Source organism: Spermophilus citellus (genome assembly GCF_964194105.1).
Source record: "Spermophilus citellus genome assembly, chromosome: 12".
NCBI lineage: Eukaryota > Metazoa > Chordata > Mammalia > Rodentia > Sciuridae > Spermophilus > Spermophilus citellus.
The window spans coordinates 58,618,879-58,637,289 of NC_138198.1; the positions used below are offsets into that span (position 1 = coordinate 58,618,879).

The 18,411-nt window shown below is 36.4% G+C and overlaps 1 protein-coding gene across 1 annotated transcript in view; it reads left to right on the top strand.

The window, feature by feature from the left end:
• Positions 1–18,411, top strand: part of LOC308631641 (electrogenic sodium bicarbonate cotransporter 1-like) — a gene marked incomplete at both ends in the record, with an annotated part of 236,068 nt that overhangs the window by 178,419 nt on the left and 39,238 nt on the right. Inside the window, 1 exon segment of the mRNA XM_081263022.1 lies at positions 15,003–15,079. Within this exon segment, the coding sequence (XP_081119148.1) occupies positions 15,003–15,079 (77 nt within the window).

The following is an 18,411-nucleotide window of genomic DNA, read 5'->3' on the forward strand; positions in this document are numbered from 1 at the left end:
GCTTTGAACTTGTGATCCTCCTGCCTGGATAATTCCCTTAAATATTTTTGAGGATTACTCTTTAAAGAGCTCAGTTCTCAGCAAGGTGCTGGAAATATACAGTGATCAAGACACACAGTCCCTGTCTTCAGAGATCTGCCAGTTAAACCTGTTTACCATAAGAGGAACACTGATGTTTATGATAAGCTAGGCTTATCATGTGTAGGGTGAGAAGTCCTTGTGGGTAAGTGGTTCCCATCTGGTGGAAGAGAATTATAACCTGGAGACCATCTAAGAGGTGACCAGACACTGAGACATCTAGGCATGGTCATCCTTAGTTGGCCCAAGAGAGCTGGCCTAATACTTATATGTAGAGGAAAGTAGACCTTGCTTTGTTGCTTTAGAGAACAATATTAGACCTATGGATGAACATTGTAGTGAGGAAGATATTTGCTTTAGGCTCTTTATGTCTCTGGATAAGAATGGAATTCATTTCTAGAATCCATTAATTTTCAAAGAGGATCTGTGGACTGCTTCAGATTTACTTTTTTCTAAATTCAGGCTGATAAAGCCCTCTTGGTGAGGATATAGGTATCTCCCTCTTGTACAAGGGTACAGAATTTCCCACTAAAGGCCCTTTGTACACTAGCTTCTGGGAGGGATGAGAACTTTATGGACTAGCTCCCTGCTGGTAGAGAATTGTCAAAGATAAGGTGAGGGCTTCTATGTATGGAAATTCTCAGTAAAGCCTGGGAACATATGAAGATGTACATTATTTCTAAGAAGAAAAATATAAATTATGTGTATTTGAGTGGAAATCAGTCTTTCAGAGCAAGTGTGTGCTTTAGTTGGCACTCTGAATGTAATGTATGTACTGACTTTGGTCCTTGAAAATGCTACTGCTTACCTGGGGTGTGGATGCAGTTTATCAAATATAAGAAGAACTTCACTATAGTGAAAGGGATTGTTTTATAAGTGGCAGATTTCCTGTCAGCAAAAGTATGTAAGCAGATAGTAGGAAACTAGCTGTATCTAATGTTATAGGAAGAATCACATTTGAAAAGTAGGTTAGAGGGCACCCAGGTGCCCTTTGACTCTGTTATTATATGAGCCACATGTATAATAACATGCCCAACCTACCAGGGACTTTTCCCTGGGGCATCTAAATTTATTGTACCCTCTGTATTGTATTCCTGGTCCACAGATAATGTACAACTGTGAGAAAACTTTAGTAGTACTGTATCAGAGGATTTTATTTATTTATTTATTTATTTATTTATTTATTTTCATAATTATTGATAAAGATTTTATTTGGTTTGGCTTTGGTTTATGTTGAATTATACAATTATTAAGCAAATACCAAATATTGACTTTTGCATGTATATTGTGTTTTGTTTGCATGTTAATTTGTTTGGACTAAAGAGTGATTTAGGATCTAGTATGAGAAGGGGCTTATAGTTTCAATTTGTCTAATTTATAAGTAAGACCAACTGTGTTTTGATATGGAGCTTTTATTTTTTTATTTTTTTTAAAGAAGGAAATACATTTTATTCAGATTTCATTTTAAACCAAAATTATGATACATTGTTAATTATCAGATCTTAACCAATATTGTGGTATCAACATTTTCTGAAAGTAGTTCAAAGAAAGTATCTATAAAAAAGAGAAAGAAAATGTGATATTTATATAAAGTATAAATAAAAAATAGGATGATAGGTTTATATAGTATTTGGGGATTATATAAATAAAAGGAATTAGAATGCTGGGGATGAAGCTCAATGATAGAGGGCTTGAAGCCTGAATGTATCCCCTAGACACATGTAAAGAGATAAATAAATAAATCCAAACATATACCCAAATTCTCTGTGTAAAAAATAGTTGGTTGAAAATAAAATTCTAGTGTAATTTTTTTTACAGTTGACTTAATGCAAATATACAATTTTTATAATGAGAAAATCGTTGTTTTTAAAGGTGAGATCCATTGATAAAATGAACATATAAAGAGACACTATTCTTAGAATCACACCTTCACTCAAAACAGGGCCAAACAAGAGAATCAAAAAGTTTTCACTTTATTTTTCATCTAATTCATAAAATAGGTTTCTTTTTTTTAAAATTTTATTGTTGGTTGTTCAAAACATTACATAGTTCTTAATATACCATATTTCACAGATTGATTCAAGTGGGTTATGAACTCCCATTTTTTACCCCGTATACAGATTGTTGTGTCACATCAGTTACCTTTCCATTGATTTACAAATTGCCTTTCTAGTGACTGATGTATTCTGCTGTCTATCTTTAGTAGTACTGTATCAGAGGATTTTAGAAGCTGAAGTTCTGCTTCTGGTTCACATTATTCCTAGTCAGTGTTTCTTTCTTATTCTCTGTTTCATTTCTCTTTATCTTGGTTCAGCAGAAAATAGAGTTTTTTTTTAAAAAAAGAAATTACCTTTGCCCACTGATTTAAGCAATCTTTAACTAGCATAACTAGACTCAGTGAAGCATTCTCAAAATCTCTGCTTTTTTTCCTCATGATGCTTCATATGTTTTAACACTTGCTCTTTTTTTTTCCACCAGCTCATCCTCCACACCATTTTAGTAGCAAATGTAGAAAAGTGTGTCTTGTCCTCCATCAGAATGACAAACTAGATCACAGCTCCTCAAAAGAATATTAGAAATTACCATTAAAGACCTTTTTATACCCACAATGTAATATATGTAAGTAAGGTGCTTATTGCATAGGTTTTTGAAGTAAATGATTGTTAATGACCCCTGCACTCAATGAGACGTCTAACACTTTTGCTAGAAGCTGTCTCACATTGGTTTGCCTGGTGTGACCACGTATCCCCTGTGTGATTAAGAATAGCTCTATTTAGTCCTCAGTCTTCATTTATTGAATTGACTTAGATGACTTCAACCTAAACCTCAAGATATCAGTTAGAATTGCAACCTCTCAGTTCTCTGAACTCATCACCTTAGACTGGAAAATTACAAATGATGACTGGTTATGGGACCTCACAATGGCAAATGTACTTCACAGTTTCCTAAGCATCTTGAGTTCTGAGTGGCATGATTGCAGGGAAAAATGGAAAGAAAACTAACATTTATTGAACATCTGAGAAGACCCTTCTTATGCATTTTCTTGTTTAGTTTTTGTAACAATCCTATGAATGATCATTACTCAATTGGCTAATCTTTTCTTACTCTTGCTTTGTCTTCTTTCTATAATAACATGTTGGCATGATTCTTTTACTTCTTTTTATGGATCCAGTAGGCTCTTCCCAGAAAGGAAAGATGTGAGCCACCATTCTATCTTCTTTCCCAGCTCATGCTTAGTAAAAAAAAGTAATGATCATGGTAGTTACTATCAGGCAGGTCTGGGTCATAAAATACCCTCACCCTTGGAACTTCTTAGTTCCAACTTCTTAGTAGAGGTGATTTAGAAGTAGGATAGTATTAACTGAGAGCTACAGGCTTCTCAGTTCAGCTTCAGCTTTCAATAAGAAGGAAATCCTGGACCTTCTTGTTTCTGCCTGGAATTCCCCAGGGTAACTCTAGGAGGACCCTAAATGTCACTTTGGCTGAAGATGAGCTTATGAATAGGTATATACAAGTCAAGTGGGACATGCAGTCAGCAAGGTCATGAGGAGTTGGTCACACAAGGAAGCCAATTGAATGACTTTTCCCCAAATATGTTTTGTGAGCCATAAATCTAGAGCACAAGGGGAGGGGCTACATTTGTTAAGTGGAGGCTCAGAGAATGTGTCTATTAACCTTTTAAATTTTTATGTCTGTTTCTATAACATCTGTATCTATATTTATGTCAACATCTATATATTTATTTGACTGCACACAGAGGATCTTGTTAATATTGTGCTTTTTCTGCACATACTCATACTTTTCAGGTGTAAGAATTTTTGGTAACTCCAGCTATGGATTATAATCTTTAATAATTCAGACAGATTTCAGAAAAAGTTTCCTTTGCCATAATTAAAAAATTATAAATAATATTTCATGGACTGAAAGATTGGACCTGTCCCTGGCCCTTCCTTAATGCTGACACTTCAGGCTTCTGTCATTGCTTCTTTTACTTTTATTGTCAATACTGGTTGGATTTACATTCTCATCTTTATCTATAAATAAATGTGTGCTTTCTCTGTCAGTTGATTCTAATGCTAGGAATCCATAAATAGAATTTGTATTATGACTGCATGAATATAGTTCACTCTAAAACTATGTAATGAGCTGTAAGTACATTTTCTTTTGTGAACATCTTTTTTTAAACTAGAGTTTTGAATTGCATTAAAAATTACCTATTACTGTATTCTCAAGCTCTTTCAGTGTTGCAGTGATGCTAATGCACCTGTAGTGTGCCTGAGTGTCACCTTCTGGCAGGGCTGCCCCTTCAGTGGATTCCGCTGCCCCCTTTACCACCCTCCTGCTTGTCCCTGGGCCTGCTGCATGGTGGGTATTCTGAGGTTTGCTTCCCTGGCTCTCCAAAGTTGGAGACCACATATCCCCTTCCTTAGTCATTACCCCATTTTGCTAAATCACATGGTCAGGTAACTTTGTATGAGAGGGTATACTAATATTAACATTTTTCACCTGAAATTTTTTCTTTCATTTCCCCCCATGACTGATGATTTGGAAGCATGTAGAATCCCTGATTGAAAGTAATTTTTTTTTAGAACTTTGAAAACAGGGTTCCATTAACTTCTACCATGGAACTTAGGTTTCTGCTGCTTAAGAGAATTCCAAGATCTAATTCTGGTCAGAACATTTTAGAATATTCTCTTCATTCTTGGTGTGAGGAAGTTTCACAATGACTCATCTACATACAAGACTGGGATTTTTTAAAAAAATTTTTTGTGGTTTGTTTTATTATCCCCTAGAGGCCCTTGTGAGTGGAAGAAGCATGTCCTTTAGCTCTGGGTTATTCTCTCATAGTGTTCTTTCCTTCCCTTTTGTTGTTCTGACCTAATAGGACTCCTAATAATTAGATATGGGGCTTCTTGGATTGATTCGCTATACTCAGATATATTCTCTATGTTTCCTGGCATTGTCCACCCAGTCTCCTTGTTTTTTTGGAAGACTTTCTTGTTATTTTCTAGCTCTTGTATTGAGGATTTTGAATTTTGTTGTTGTTGTTCTGGGGGTTTAACTCAGGGACACTTTACCTTACCACTGAGTGACATCCCTAGCCCTTTTTATTTGAGACAGGGCCTCATTATATTGCTTAAGGCCTTACTAAATTGCTGTAGCTGGATTTAAACTTGTGATCTCTCAGTCCCAGCCTCCCAAGTCACTGGGATTACAGGTGTGAGTAATTGTGCCTGGCAGGGGTATTATTTGTTATAATCATCCCTCTTGCTCATGCTCTCCACCCCCCCATATATATATATATATATATATATATATATATATAAAATACACACACACAAGGAAAGCTTTCAGAATGAACAAAATGATTAGTTTAAACATATTTAATGTTTTTTATATTTAAATATATTAAACACATGTGTACACACATATAAAATGTACCTATATATGTTTAAACTAATTATTTATTCATTCTGAGACCTTTTCTTTATTCTGTTTTTCATAGAATCTTGTCTGTATTTTATAGATAGATTATTGTCTTGGATCTCTGCTAATTTTTTTTTTTTTTTTGGAGAGAGAGAGAGAGAGAGAGAGAGAGAGAGAGAGAGAATTTTTTTAATATTTATTTTTTAGTTTTCGGCGGACACAACATCTTTGTTGGTATGTGGTGCTGAGGATCGAACCCAGGCCGCACGCATGCCAGGCGAGCGCGCTACCGCTTGAGCCACATCCCCAGCCCGGATCTCTGCTAATTAATAAGAATTTTTGAGTGTTCTAAATTATACTTATTTTTCTAATTTATTTTGTCTCCTTTCTTTATGGTTATCTCTGAAATGCTTGCTGTGATCTGCCTTCCTCTCCTGAATGCCTGATGCTCCTCAGTTGTTCATTTGCCTTTGAGAAAGAACACTTGCTCTACAGTGCATTATCCCAAGAGGGTCCTCTACAGTGCTGGAATTCACAGGGCTTGGCTCTGTGGTACAGACTCTGCACTAAATCTCTTTGTCTTTGCTGAGTTTCTCTTTAGTAAAGAGCCTGGCAGTTGTAAATGCCTTGGCTGCTGCTAGTTAGTCTGTTCCCTGGGATGGTGTTAAATTTTTGGTGCATGGTATTTCCATGAATTTGTTCCTTTCAGCCTACATCTCTGCTTCCATCTACTTGGAGTCTTTCAGTATGGAGCTTCTTCAGGAGTGGGAAGATCTCTTTTGTGATGTCATGCCCCTCAGCACGTATTCGACACTACCATTTCTGAATAGTGTCAGATTCTACTACTCTGTTTGCTTTTCTTCTTATAGAGTGTTTGAAGTCTCTTGTCTGTGTTTCTCTTTTGCCAGTTATTTTCATTGATGTGGCTTATCACCCCCCCCTTTTTTAGTATTTTTGTTAGAAATATCTAGGAAGGGTGTGGAAGTAAACCCATCTATTAAGTCATATGCTAAGTACATTATCTTGAACTGGTAGCTTTCTTAAAATATTTAAAACTCACTTCATCAAATCAGAGAATTCCTTAATCCAATGAATGATATTTTACTATTATGTTGTATTTGGTGTCTATACATGTGTGCAAGAGAGTAGCCCAAACTTATCCAGTCACACACTGGTAAACGTCCAGTCCTTGCAATGATGTGGCTGCAGGAACCTACTCATATTCCTTTTTAACTTAGTTTAGGGGCATTTCATGAATATCAGTCTAGGTTGGTACCTTTTTGGAATGAAGACAGTGAGATGTTTCTTTACTGCTCTCATATTCTGCCATTGATAGGCCTTCCCTGTTTACACTTTTATTAACTAGCATGGGCTCACTATAGGTACTGCTCTTTTCTGTTTCTGTGAGGTAAGAAGGTCACAAAGTATTTTAGATATATCTACCTAAGTTTTTTGTTCATAGTTTTAATTTTTGCATGTGTGCATGCATAGTGTGTGTCTGCATATATATGTGCTCAGGTGTATGTGTATGTCCTTTGAGAGAACTTTTATAGAATCACAAATACTATAATTGAAAGGACAACAGATTCCTTATAGTACTTTATAGGGAATTTCCTTTTTAATAAATTTTCCAACCATGGTCTGTTTCTGAATTCTTTCTCAGATGACTAGTGATTTTATGTTGTGTGTGTGTTGGGGGCGGTAGTTGAGAATGAAAAACTTTTCAAAAAATTAAGCTGCCTATTTTAAGTCACTATAAAAATTAAATGTTTAGTGCAGTGTTATTATTAACTGAGTGAAGGAAGTTTAGGTTAGAAGAGTATCAAAGGGGCTTAGATAGTAGAGGGTGTAGAGTATAGAACAATCTTTGAAAGAAGAGGGTGGTATCTTCACCTAATAGAAGAAAAAGAAGGCCCAGATCTTCATCCTGTCGGAATAGGCCCCTACTTCCTTAGGGCAAGACTCCTAAAGGGCAAGAAATTAACTCAAGAATTAGTAATGGGATGGGTTCAAACTGAAAAGCTTCTTCTCAGCAAAAGAAACAATCAGTGAGGTAAATAGAGAGCCAACAGAATGGGAGCAAATTTTTACCACATGCACGTCAGATAGAGCACTAATCTCCAGGATATATAAAGAAATTAAAAAAAAAACTCACACCAAAAAACCAAATAACCCAATCAATAAATGGGCTAAGGAACTGAATAGACATTTCTCAGAAGATGATATACAATCGATTAACAAATATATGAAAAAATGTTCAACATCTCTACAATTAGAGAAATGCAAATCAAAACTACTCTAAGATTTCATCTCACTCCAGTCAGATTGCAGTTATTAAGAATACAAGCAACAGTAAGTGTTGGCAAGGATGTGGGGAAAAAGGCACACTCCTACACTGCTGGTGGGACTGCAAATTGGTGCAGCCAATCTGGAAAGCAATATGGCGATTTCTTAGAAAACTTGGAGTGGAACCACCATTTGACCCAGTTATACCATTCCTCAGTTTGTACCCAAAGGACTAAAAAACAGCATACTGCAGTGACACAGCCACATCAATGGTTATAGCAGCACAATTCACAATAGCTAAATTGTGGAACCAACCCAGATGCTCTTCAGTAGATGAATGGATAAAGTAAGTGTGGTATATATACACAATAGAATATTACTCAGCATTAAAAGAGAATAAAATCATGGCATTTGCAGGGAAATAGATGGAGTTGGAGAATATCATAATAAGTGAAGTTAGCCAATCCCAAAAAACCAAAAGCTAAATGATTGCTGATTCATAATGGAGGTTGGGGGGGGGAGCATGGGAGGAATGAAGGAACTATGGATAGAGGAGAAAGGGGAAGGGAAGGGGTATGGGGGTAGGAAAGATGGTATAATGAGATGGACTTCATTACTATAGGTACATATATGAAGACACAAATGGTGTGACTCTACTTGGTGTATAACCAGAGAAATGAAAAGTTGTGCTCTATTTGCATACTATGAATCTAAATGCATTCTGCTGCCATGTATAACAAATTAGAACAAAAAAACAATTGATTAAAAATTTTAAAATGTTAACAAAAAAGAAGAGAGTGTTGATTGCCACCTCCTCGTTACAGGTGTTCTGCTGTGATCTGACCCCTGCACACTTCTAGCTCTCCATGTAAGAGCATCTTCTCTGTTATCTTTGTCCCATACATTAGGGATGACTTCACTTTTGGCTGAACTTCACTCACATACTTTGATAGTTATCTGGGTCTTTTTATGTCGTTGTCTTTCCTGCAAATTTCTTTCACTTTCCAAGTTAATCACGTGCTTCCAGTGATTTCAGTGCCACCTACCCCTCTGGCTTTTCTTTGTCCCAGGGCTCTCCTTTCCTTTGGCCCAGACTGGACACCTTGTCCCATTTCTCCTGCATCCTGACTCCTGGTTCTTGGTTTGCAGGGTTTTTCTTTTTCCCATTATCACTTCTGACTTCTGTTCCTTCTGTTGGCTGACAGGCCTTTGGCCAGCTTGGCAGAGTCCTTGGGTTCTGTTAGTTCTGGGCCAGCAACAGACTTCTTCCTTATTTACTCTCAGACTTTCCAAGTCTGAAGGCTCTTGGAGGGTACATGCAGCATCTCCCTCCATAGGAGATGGACTTAGCACTGTTGTGTTTAGAGTAGTAATTCCAGACGGAGGTCAGATGATACCCACTTGCATTATTCATTCACCAATATTTATGAGGCTCCATTAATGCCAAGCTCTGAGGCTAGACCTGTGAACAAGACAAAACCAAGTGCCTTGGCTCTGGGCTCTTGGAGTTTATATTATAGAAAATTATGAACAAACAAACAATAAAAACATCCTAAACCAAAGAATTAAAATGAAACAAAAATAGACAAACTGATTTCTTAGTTATGAAATTCTTTCATAAAGCTCCTAATGACTGATGATATTTTTAGCTTTCCTTAGTCTAATACTTGCATTTTATGTATTTCTGCATTTTATTTAAAAGATGGGTGAAGGGATTAGATTAGGAATCTTAATAATCTGCGTATTTTTAAATTACTTTTGGTGGGAATTGCTTTTGATAGCCTGTTGTTATAGAAAACTAAGCTATTCCTTCCAGATAGTCTCAAATTTATTATAAGTATTCTAAGTGATTTATCTCCTTGTTCTATTTCTGTTTTTAGTGGTTGAAATGGGAAGAAGTTGTAGTTGGAGTAACTTGAAATGTGGAAAACCAATATGGAAATAATGGAGAATTGGCTTTGTGTACATTATGGAATTTCCCAAACACTTGGCTATGACGATGTAGGACATTTAGAAGCATGTGGTGTTATTATCTTATAATTATATTGTTATTGCTTTTAGCATCCTTTCTTCTTTGTCACAGAGTTGTGGTTTGGTGCTGCTTAATCACAGTGGTATACAGAATAGCTGAGTTCAATACTTTTCCTGTTTTTTTCTTTATGAAAATGAAAAAGTGAAGAAATACAGATTCCGTCTTTGGGAACAGCTAAGTTGAAAACCCAGAACATATTTGTCTCAAACACCCTCAGCAATGTTATATTGTACACAGTTGGCACGGAAAAAGGATATATTCTTCATGGTTGTACATTATACTTTCTCTTCATTGGACATGATGAAGGACATATGTTTATTTGTGTAAATAGCATAGAGCAGTTTTCTTTATAGAGGAGGTGGGACTGGTATTAAGAAATCTAATTTTAAATTTCGGTTTTACCATTTGCTGTGTAATCATGAACTTAACCTTCTTGAAGTTCATTTGTTTAATATTAAGTGGTAATAATAATACCAATCTTCCAGTGTTGATATGAAGATTAAATAAGATATGCACTCAAAAAGATTAGTTAATCATTAAGCTTGGATGCAGACATCTTTAGTAAGTTTGTTATGTCTATAGAGCAGGGAGGATTATCAGTGGGGTCAATGGGGATTCAGAACACATTAACAAGCTGTTAGTCAGATTTTTGTCATTGCAACAAAATACCTGAGATAAACAATTTGCAAGGAGGAAAGATTTATTTTGGCTCATAGTTTTAGAGGTTCAGTTCATGGTCACTTGGTCCTGCTGCTTTGGGCCAGTGGTAGAATAGTACATCATGGTGGGAAGTTGTGGCAGAGAACATCTGTTTACCTCATGGTATATGGGAAGGAAAAAAAAATAGAAGACTCAAAAGGGGAGGTCCTCATATCCCTCTCATGAGCATATCTCCAGTGGCCTGCCTTCTCTTACTAAGCCCCATCTCCTAAAGGTTCCACTAACTCCCAGTCCCACAGGGTAAGGACTGAGCCTTCAATACAGGGGACAAGGGTAGGGAGCATTCCATATCCAAAGTATAGCACATGCATTTTCCTGAAATTACATTTACTATTTAGTTTATGGTCCTACACAGTGCAGATTAGATTCACACCTCTGAATTTTCTAACATGAACTTATATGTCTGTAACTTGTATGTTACCTTAGTTATTTTTTATTCTGAAAATATTATATATTCTTAAGAAAAAAGAACCCAGTGTATTTTGTAGACCTGAGCTATTTGTTTTAACTTGTCCTTGTGTTCTCTGTTGGCTCATTATGTAGTTTGAGGTAAGGGGGCTGCCACTGTGTTTATACATATTTACATTTTTATGTACATATTTAAGTATCATTCTTTTTCTATGCCATGCATTCTCTATACCCCATTTTATCTAGTAGAATTGCAAAGGACTTTATGAATTGCTACATATATGCTAAAGAATAACAATGATTTTAAAACAGTACAGAATGTAATTAATTTTTATAGAAACAGTATGTACCTGCCAAATGGGTACTTTGCAAATGAAATTGTTTTTGATTGTGTGAAACTGCTTGAAAATGTGATTCTCCAAAGCTTTTATTTTTCCCCCTTATGGCTAGAAAACAGTGATATGGAAATTAATTATGACTATGCACTCAAGACTAGTTCTTCTCTTAAAAAAAAAACCTTGAAAAAAACCCCCACAAAGTTTCTTTGGATAAAAAGCAGGGCTAAGACATTTGTATGTCCTGAAATCAAATTCCATGCATGTATGAGTTTGTCTGAATGAATCAACTACTCTGTATAGCTATAAACCTCTAATTAAATAAAAGAAAAGAAAAGGCAGGGTCTGCAATGGTAGCTTTGAGTGATTCACCACCTGTCCCACTTTAGGGTGTGTTTGTATTTCATCTGTTTGGTACAAGGTGACATTTTTCTCTAGTCCCCCAACTCCCTCAGAATTGTAGTATAATAAATTTGTATTATTAGGCCCAAATTCTAAATAGAATGCACTGATTTATTCTGACAATGTGTCGTAGTGTATGTCAGTTGCAAAATGTACACAATAGAATGTGTTGTTAAGGACCTGTTGTGTAACAGCTTCTTGGGTTTGCTGAAATCCACACACAAATTTCTGATTCCCACATGTAATCTGGTTTGTAATCATTTGGCTCTTGTCCTGTCTTCTTTGATTTGGTTAATACATTTCTGGAAAAGTCTGATCAGTGAGTTTCCAAAACTAAGTATTTATTTATTTAGTTGTATAGGTGAGGACTCAAAGGAAAAACCAAATAGGGTTCTTTTGTGTGTTTATGTGGTAAGGATGCTAATCAAATGATTTTGCTTGAGATAGGACAGTTGTGGAGTAGTGATTTGGAGGAGGGTAAGTTATTAGAATTACCCTTCTGGCTACTCCGGCTTAAATGTGCTTCTTCCAGTTCCAATTCCGAGTAGACATACACTGTTAAGATGACTATTTTATTTTGAGCAGTGGTTCTCAATCTTTATCATGTTTCAGAATCACTTAGAAGGTTTGTTAAAACCCATGTTGCTATGCTCCATACCCAGAGTTTTGATAGAGTTGGTCTGGGGTGAGCCTCAAGAATTTTGCATTTCTAAGTGGTACCTAGGGGATACAGATGCTGCTGGTCTAGGGACCACACTTGGAACCACTGATTAAGAGCATTGGGAAGCATCTGTCCCTGTTCAAGGTGTTGTGGAAAGGGGGTGGGAAGTTTGATAGGGAGAGAGGGGAAAAAAGTTGAAGAATACTGATTATATGCTTAGTTACCTGGGAGCTTTGACTTCTGAGCTCTTACAGCATATCACAAGGTTAAATGTTGGTGAAGCTGTTAATACTGGGAATTGGGTAAAGTTAAGAAGGGGCAATAGATTTGATTGTTTCTTAACATTGGCCTTCTCTTTCTCATCTATTTCTTGCATCTTCCTTCAACCTGGGCTTTCCTCTGAAACCCCCCCCCCCACCTTCTAGGATAAATGTAGATAGGTGCACTATAACATTTCAGAAGTGAGAGAAATGATGAGGTACTATATGAGGTTTCTTAGAAAAATTAACACATCAGTCAAATTTACCATTATCATAAAAACCTTATCTATTTGTTGTTTACCTCCTTATGGTTGTAGCAATTAGGATGGTGACTGAGCTGAAATATACCTTTGCAGTATTTATAGAGCTTTCAAACAAATCAATATATTTAGGCTGTTGCCCAGGGAATTTAACTTGTTTAATGAAAAACTGCTTTCAGATTATTTCAACATAGCCAATAACATACATTTGATTGATAATTAGAAATCAGTCTGGAGTATTCATCCTACACAAGCTGCTTTTAACTTGTAAGTCTTATTAGGAATGCTAAGACTACATTTCTTTAGGAGTATGTAATTCAGATTTCTTCACTCAGGCAGACCTTTCACTGTGTTAGTTCAAATAACTGCGTTTGTTTTTAAATATAAAGTGCAAAATTATATCAATTCATCATTTCTATTAGAATCAATCTCAGCATTATTTGGGGGCATTCAAGTTTGTACCAGATGTCTTTTGTATGGACACTAGAAAGAGGTTACAGTTCAAAGCAGAAAATAGCACCTTCAGAGGGGTTCTTTTAATTTTGCTTATGAAGCACTTTTTCCAATGTTGCTTTCCTTTAAATAATGTCCTGTGCTCAAATTTTCCTAGAATAAAACACCCATCAGGTAAAGGATTTAAGAGATCTAGGCCATGCTTACTCAATGAAATGCAGCAGAGTGGAAAATACCCTGTCTTGCCAGCTCAAGAAAACTATGATTTTTCTGATCTGGTAGTTAAAGGCTATTATATTACTTAAAGAGATGCTTTTACATAGAATTAACTTATTAGGAGTAGGTTTTTTTCTCTTGTAAAATTAGGTGTTGGGGTTTCTATGTGAAGGAATTAGTCTGTAATCTAAAGGATGATTTCGAAGCCAATGTTCTATTTGAACCTCTGTGCTTCTTTTCCACCCTTGTCCTTTTGCTGTGAAGACCAACCTGAGTCAGATCATTGAGGATTAATAATGAATGCATTGCTCAGCACCCTGCAGGGGCTTGGTCAAACACCCTGGATTTGAAAAAGTTACTCTTTTGCTTAGTAAGCCCACAAGTTTCAGGTCCAACTGCAGAATGCAAGTTCAGTATTCTGTTGATTAACATGGTCCACCTGAACATGATCTATGGCTGTTCTTGGTGTTTTTTTCTTTATACTTGTGTATAACAGTGTCTAGAATAACTGGAGGGATTGCCAATTAATTTTATCCACAACTGTGATAATGCTGAGAAGATTGGTTCCCATGTAGTATTCCTGATGAAATTTATCCTTTGACTTGAAGCAGAAGTCTGGCATGTTGAGGAGGAAAAGGGACTGTGTTTATTTTAGATTGCCAAATGGAAATGCAGAGAAGCAGGGAGCCTGTGAGAATATGACTGTGAGGCAGACAGTGGGGATTCCAGATCAGATACCCACTAAGGAGAACTATTCTGTTTGAAATCTCTCTCAGAGAAGGGAAAGCAGGTGGCTTTTCTGGTCCATTAAAAAGAGTAAAGGGAAATCAGGTGGCTTTTCTGGTCCTAGGAAGGACTGTCAAGTCCTCGGGGAGAGGAGGTCCAGGCTTGCACCCAGGGGCCAGCTCTGCTGCTGATGAGGAAGGAATTGATTTCTGCAGGCCATGGAAAAGGAAAAGAAACCAGGGATATTAACATGTGTGTGAGAAGGCAGCGATAGTAGTGAGCCAAACCAGAGGAAATTTATTTTATTTAAAAATTTTTTTCAACTGTAGATGGACATAATATCTTTATTATTATTTTTTTTTTATTTTTATGTGTTGCTGAGGATAGAACCCAGCACCCCATGCATGCGAGGCAGGCACTCTACCACTGAGCTGTAACCCTAGCCCAGGAAATTTCTCTTGATGCTTATTGTCATAGAAGTTTATTTCAAAGTTTAACTTGTCTTGAAGTAGAACCAGGTAATAAGATTTTTAAAGTATTTGGGATTTTTAAATATTTTCCACTTAACCACGTTTGTACTCCAACCTGAATTCTAGAAAATTCTTTAGGAGAATCCTAATGTGTTTAAAAGCATCATCATCATTCTCATCTTTGTCTACTAGTGTTTATGAATTATACAACCAAGGTCTTAGTCTTGAGGAGATGTCTTTAATGAAAAAATCACTTGTGTTTTTCCAGGTAGTCCAGCCATGACCCATAGGAATCTGACTTCCTCCAGTCTGAATGACATTTCTGATAAACCAGAGAAGGACCAGGTAAGCAAAGAATTCTTGACTCTTTGAAATGTACAAGTGAACGTGTGGCTAAACAATGCTAGGAAAAGATTAGAGATGATGGTTGCCTCATGTAACATGGACCATTATGTGTCCTTTATGCTTGCACTTTACCTGAGGGAAGGTAACCAGTATGTGAAGAGTTCTGGAGTCAGAACAGAGTTTACATCTTGATTCCAGCCTTTGTGGGTGGTGATGGTTTGGGCAATTTAAACCTTGGAGCTATAGTTGATTAGCTTTCAAACAGTAATAACCTCTGCCTCAGGAGCATTGTGAGCATTAAATGAGATAATTTATGAAAGTGTTTGGGTAAACTATAAACAGCTAAGAAATGTTGGCAGTTGTTAATTTTGGAGGGATACAGCAGGCTCAGGTACTGATTGTTAAATCATCTCTCTAGCTTTATATTTGTTTGTCTGTTAAAACCTGTAGCAAGTAACCTATTTGAAATGAAGAGCAATTGGGTTTTGAATCTGCTTTCTTTTCAAAAGAATGTGGGCTATTTTCCCAGTTGGCTGTATCTACCTGTGGAGAGATGTATTTCAAGAATATAGTTTATCAATATTTATAAAAGGATGCTTCCTGATTAATAAAGAAGTTACGGCTTCAAATAAATCAAAGTGGCATATTTTTAAAAGGACAGAAACCCCAACCCATTTTCAGGGTTATAGTGGAGGTAGCTATGTTGGAAAGAGCAAGAAACAAAAAGCAAGTACCATGGACTTGGAACTTGTTTCAAAACTAGATAGTTATGTAATGAACCCCAGTTTTCTACTTTGTTAAGTGGAAACAGTAATATATGGCTCACTTCAGAAAATCAAGTATCTGATTCTTGCTCCTTTTGTCCTTTGATATAGGAGAGTGTGATTCTAGTTGGCTTCATGCTTGACATTGCTAATTGTGTATCATTTATGTGACCTTATTCTTCCTTTCTTTCTCTTTTAAGTAGGGTGGTTTTGAAGATTTCTTTTTCACACTTTGCTATTTTTTTCTAAAAAAGGCAATATTTATGACAGTGTTCTTCTTTAACTGGCAGTACTTGTAGTAATGACAGAGGTTTATAGGGGTGGTGAATTCTAAAAAGAACAGGAAAGGTGAAATTACATTCCTTCTTATGAAATGGCTCTTGGATTCTTTTTACCTTCTCCTTTCCACCAGCAATACTCAAATAGGGCCGCCATCATCTCCGATCTGGATTGTTAGAAAAACCTTTAGAACTAAACCTTTATTCCCACTTTCTCCCAGTTCAATGTGCTTTTCATATTATTACCCTCATTTTTCTTCTCCGAATTGGAAACTATCGAGTTAAGTTTGGAATTTCCTGACTTTAAAGATCCTCTGAAATCTGGTGTTGTCCTTCCGATCTTCATTTACTTATTCTTGTTCTCCAAAAGAGGGGCTTCTTCTTTTGATCAGGACTGATCACTTCCCTCCACCTTTGCCTTGAGATGAATTCTTGACTCCTTGAATGCCTCCTCCCTCAAATGCTGATGTGGATTTTCTCCTCCCTTCCACCTGCTCAACTCCTGAAATAATCAGGGAGAGGGTCATTTAAATATTGGATACATTGGTAGGTATGTACCTGTAGCAGAAGAGGGAGACCCAGACCACTAGGATTTCCTTCAAAGCTCTTTTGCACATTTGGCTTCATTCAGTATTTACCAAGCAGTGTTGACTATTTAGGTTGTTTGCCAGGAATCTTGAAGTTGGGTAAGGCAGTACACTGGTTAGGTTAGGTATATCTGGTTGACAAGACTTTTTGAGGAATTCTTTTTTTAGGAACAGCCCTCCTCTGGTCAAAAATTTGTCATAGGCAGCTGGTAAATTCTGGTGGAGAGAAATTTCCTACCTTCTTGGATCTTTTCATATTTGGGTATATGTAGAAGAAGTTTGATGACTTATGATACAAATTGCATGAGATTTTATTTCTAGTGATAGAAGAAATATGTTGGGAAATTATGATATTTTGAAGTTCATTTTGCTATAAAACCTGTGTGATTGGGTCCTTAAAACCAGAATCTTCATTGCCTATCATTAACATCTCAAAGTAATGAAAGTTCATGTTAAGATGAAGCCAGAAGGTTTAACTCAAGAGTTTGGTTCCTCTTGTTTTCAAAGCAAGCAAATGAAGATTGGTAAAAACACTATTATAAGAGCAACTGTCTATGCAAATGGTGTCTATTACAGTAATTATACTTAATCTAATGTGTTCTTCTGTCCAAGAAAAGGAAGAAAATCTGTTCTTTACTTCCTACCAAAGAGCTTGAAGAGGAACTGTGACTGATTTATGATGTCTTCCACAACCAAAAGTAGGGGAGGAATTCAAAGTAGTATTTCCAGTTTCTTTCTGTACCTTCTCTCTTAGTAACTAGAAATATAGAAGGCCCTAGATCATTTTAGGGTGAGAAGAAAAGATGGACTTGCAAATAAGATGAAGATGAAGATACGGTAAATCTGACACCACTCCCCTTTTTTAAAAAACTTGTTTTAACACAGTGAATCTAGGCTTTAATTTTTTAACCTGATTTTCCTCTGTTGGGGTAGGAAAAAAGGTTGCCAGGCTTAAATTTGTTTTGAAAAGCTTTTATAATTAATTAGCCAATGTCCTGGAAGTGAGCTTGGCAGTAAAGTCAAACTTGTCCTGTGTGCTTATCCAAGTTGGCCCCAAAAACTTCCATCCAACTGCGACTGAAGTTTCTGATTGACTGATTATTCTGCCTGAATACAATCTCAACAGTTGCGATGGTGCCTCATGGCTTCCTGGAGCTATATAACTTCCCAGTAGCACAAGGGATGGTTTTAATGTTCAGAGATACAAAGAGGAACAGAACAGCTCTTTCTGACAGCTACATAGTGACAAAATTTGAGGGCATATTTTTTTATGAGATTCTGTTTTGGGAAAACAGAAGAAACAAATCTGTGGACTGCACTTTTTCTTTCTGGCTGTGCCAAGCCTCTGAACTTAGGATTTCAGAAGCGGCTGCCTGATTGAGAAATAGCTCAAAATAGTTAACAGCAGAAGAGAGATAGCCAAAATTTAGGTGATTCAATGCTTTAACAATATTCCAACTTGGATGTTATATTTATTAAGCAGAAAAACACCTGTGGACAGTAGATTAAAAATACATCTGGAGCTCATCTAGTTGTAAATCTACATAAATAACTTCTTCTATTTTGTTGCTATGGAGTTGTTTTTTTTTTTTTTTTTGCATTATGCAGTTATCTTCCTTGGTTATCTTAGATTGATTTGTTTTTTATCCCCCTTTATTCCTTTCCTAATCTTTTAAAACTTTACATGCGTGTTAGATGGGTGT